The 3630-nt window shown below is 46.3% G+C and overlaps 1 protein-coding gene across 1 annotated transcript; it reads right to left on the bottom strand.

The window, feature by feature from the left end:
• Positions 1-381: 381 nt before the first annotated feature.
• LOC138674617 (uncharacterized) lies at positions 382-3049 on the bottom strand. The gene is made up of 3 exons (XM_069762432.1): positions 2902-3049; positions 1406-2141; positions 382-474 (listed from the first exon to the last, which is right to left on the bottom strand). The coding sequence occupies exons 1-3, from the start codon at positions 3033-3035 to the stop codon at positions 382-384; spliced, it is 963 nt and encodes a 320-aa protein (XP_069618533.1). The 5' UTR covers positions 3036-3049.
• Between the last annotated feature and the right edge of the window lie 581 nt (positions 3050-3630).

Below are 3630 nucleotides of genomic sequence, written 5' to 3' on the forward strand. Positions count from 1 at the left end.
TTTCAATTACAGACTGTCCAGGGCCAGAAGGACTGTGGAATGCGCCTTTGGCATCCTTGTCTCCAAATGGCGGATATTAGGATCCGCCATTAATCTTAAAATTGAAACAGTGGATGAGGTGGTGAAGGCTTGTGTGGTTCTCCACAATTTCATTATGGCCAAAGAGAGACTAAATGTGGAACTCGATGAACCCATTGCCCGATTACCATGATCATCCTCTGAGGACAAGTGTGGAAATTGCGCAGATGCGTGATCGTTTTGCGGCCTATTTTGTGTCAGATGTTGGCCGTGTGTCATGGCAAGATCAAATGGTGTAGTAATGTTACTGTTGGACTGTGTTCTGATTGTAACTACACCAATAATACCCCTACTGTGACTGTGCTAACAATGTATGAAAATAAAGTAATTCTCCAGTAAATGTGCAATAAATGTTCCGTTTAGGTTGGTTGGGTATATGTCAAATTTGGCGTCTAACTATAGTTCACAAATTTAATGTGCCTATAAAAAACTGGAACCCGTTGTTTTTAAAATGTTGTTGTTTAATAAAAATTTTTTCTAATTTTATAACGATTCAAATAACATTTTTATACCATACCATAACATATTTACTTGTTTGTCTGATCACCGTGTATCTTTGTGTTTTACAGCAAAAGCAACGATAACAGCGATGTTTTGCAATGGTAACCAGGGTAAATATCGGAAGCGTGGCCCTGCGCTTAGCAACATGATGTTTACCCTGGTTACCCGTGGGCCTCTGCATCCTTGGTCGCTGGAGAGCGGTCTGTGTGACAGCTCTCCAGTGACCAAACAGCGACGCTGCAGTGGTCTGCATCATTGTCTGTTTCGCTGCTGCATTAAGTGTGAACACCTCATACTCTTTAGTGTTTGTGAACACCTCATACAGCAATGAGAGACACCCAAAAAAAGGCAAACTAACAATTGTAAAAATAGTGTCTGACATTGCATATATGAGGTGTTTGAAGCACATAATATGTGTAGACAGCACACGGCGTGACTTGCCGAGAAATATTCTGGAAAATAAGAACAAATATTGTTTTTTTAAACCAAAATTTTTTATTTGGGGGTAAACAGAAAAAAAAAGGGGGAAATAAACTTAGGGGGTTTCAACCTGTGCCACCATGGGGGAATGGTATGTGTCTTGTTTGGAATGGGGAGAGGAAGGGGAGGATGATGATGAACAGGAGGATGATGGCGAAGAGGAGGATGATGTCCTATAGTCCAGGAGGCTCGATGGCAGGTCCAAACTCTCCGCAGGGTATACTGGGGAAGAAACCGCCACCTCTGTAGGGGAGGGAGGAGGCAACACAAGCCTTTGAGTTTTTCTTGGTTGGCCCTGGCTGCTCCTGCTGCGGCTAGAGCCCCGGCGCGCACTTGGTGTCTGTACTGGAGCAGCCAGAGCCTCAGTGTGTGCCTGAGTGTGTCTCCTCTTCCTTTTTTTGTGTTTTTTTGCTCCTGCGGCAGCTCCCCCAGAATGACGCCTACGGGAGGATGAGGGCATGGCAGGAGCAGGAGTCGGCGGCACTATGCTATGGTGCCTGTGGTGGCGTCGCTCGGCACGTGGACCACGGTGGGGTGGCTGGAGTGGCTCTCCAGCAGGAGTCGGAGTCATGCTTGCCAGCGACGGCACTACAGGCATTGTCGCTGACTGCATGACCCGAGCCTGCTGGAGAGCCCTCACGTAGGTAGTGTTGCAGGCCTGCATCACCGAAATCTGGAGTTCCGGCGTAAGGTGTTCCACCATGCCCTTAGCAATGGTACTAAAGAAATGTTTGGCCGGACTCGAGAGCTCGGATTCCATAGTTTCAAGGCGCCGGTCGATATTGGCCAGACGAGTGTCCATTTTATCGCTCAACGCCTTGAAACAGTTCTGGAAAACCGTGCTCAAATGCAAAAATTCGGGCATGGCTGGCCTGTCCGAGGCCCGCTGGCGCTGTCGGGAATTCCCAAACGAAGGTGCGCCAGAGGCCTCGGGCAGGGGAACACCTGATGTACCGGCTGCCGGTTCTCCAGATGGCGGTGCAAGCCTGCTGTCGCTGTGGGAGGGCTGTGATGGGTCAGATGGCGATTCATGAAGGTCCGCTCCTGCGGGGCGAGCTCTCTCGAGGGTGCTGCTGTGTGTCCTGTGAAAAGATAATGGAAAAATTAGTCTTCAATTAATAACCTATCCCATACGCCAACTCCTGGAATAAAAATAGCATTACATTACACAACAATACAAATCCTCTGTCTCTCAGTCTGTGTGGCCTATAATAAATTGCTGATTGTTATCGCCAGCTGACCGTTATGGCTGACGATAACAATCATGGACATTCCCGCTGCCAAAGCCTTTTGACCGCATACCACTGTGGGTTAAAAAAATTTTGGAATCAAAAACTCTTTATTGACGCTGCCTATGCTGCAAAAATATTCTAAAATTTAATGTCAAGATAAAAAAAAATAAAAAATACACAGTGATTTCGCTGATCTGATTGCAGGAACGACCATGACGTTAGGATCATGTGATCGAGACTTCATCATTATTCCTGCGATCAGAACTACCCTGACTCAGAACTTAACCTGTCATGGACTACAAGGACTCACGCTTAACCCAAAAAATAACTAATGGCCTATATACCATTTCACTAGGGATAAATTTACGAGGATGGCCAATATGTTACGCTGACTACATGGATGGCCAATACACTATGTGCCTGGGAAATATACTATGTGGATACGTGGCTAGAACGTGTACTATGTGGCTGCGATATAGTGCCCTGCCAATATACTATGTGGATGCACAATGTACGTGACTGGGCAATGTACTATGTGGCTGTGCAGTAGGCTATGTGGCTGGGCACTGTAATGTGGCTGTGCAATATGGTTTGTGGACAAAATACTTACTGTCGGCGGCCAAGGACCGGTCTTAAGAACTGTAAAGCCTTGCCGTATTTGTATGGCACAGACTTGGCCGCAGCAGCACCACTCTTTGATCGCTCCTCCTCAGCCCGGATCCCCTTATTGAAACGGTCCTTCATGGATCGCCATCTGATCCTCAAAATTTTAACTGTGAATGCAAAGAAAAAAAAAAGGTTACATATTTAGCATTTTAAAAGGATAAAACAACCGTGTGCGATGCAAACTTTAGGCGTTGATTGCATCACACACGGTTGTGTTTATCCTGGAAAGATGGGTCATAGCAGCGTATCAGCACGGCGTATCAGCAATACTCACCAAAGTTGGCTTTGTCCTTGGCTGGAGCAATGTCAAAGCCCTCCCACAGCGACTTTGCCACCTCTACCCACAAAACGCCTCAACACCACCTGGTCCATGTGCCGGGAGTCACGGCTGTCCCACAACGGGCCACGCTCCTGGATGCTGGAGATCAGGAGCTCCACGTCAATTACTCCTTGGTCCCGTTGTGAAACCTAGAAAAATTACAAACCAAAAAGGTTAGAAATATGCAAATATTAACAACCACCAGCACCTGTCATGATATGTACCTTGGCCCTATCCTTTGCCATTTGATATATGTATATTGATGGTTTCTACACCTGTATTTTGGAATGTTTTTGTTCTGAAAGTTTCACCTTTGTTACCTTCCCCCAATACTTGATACCCTGAAAAGTTATA

The sequence above is a fragment of the Ranitomeya imitator genome, chromosome 4 (assembly GCF_032444005.1).
Source record: "Ranitomeya imitator isolate aRanImi1 chromosome 4, aRanImi1.pri, whole genome shotgun sequence".
NCBI lineage: Eukaryota > Metazoa > Chordata > Amphibia > Anura > Dendrobatidae > Ranitomeya > Ranitomeya imitator.

Excerpts from the sequence above, each read along its gene's own strand:
- LOC138674617 (XM_069762432.1), bottom strand. The coding sequence starts at position 3,035 with ATGAAGGACCGTTTCAATAAGGGGATCCGGGCTGAGGAGGAGCGATCA. Across the intron at positions 2,142-2,901 it reads CCGGTCCTTGGCCGCCGACA|GACACACAGCAGCACCCTCG; the intron begins GTAAGTATTTTG and ends ATCTTTTCACAG. Across the intron at positions 475-1,405 it reads CTGAGGCTCTGGCTGCTCCA|TTAGACGCCAAATTTGACAT; the intron begins GTACAGACACCA and ends TGTGAACTATAG.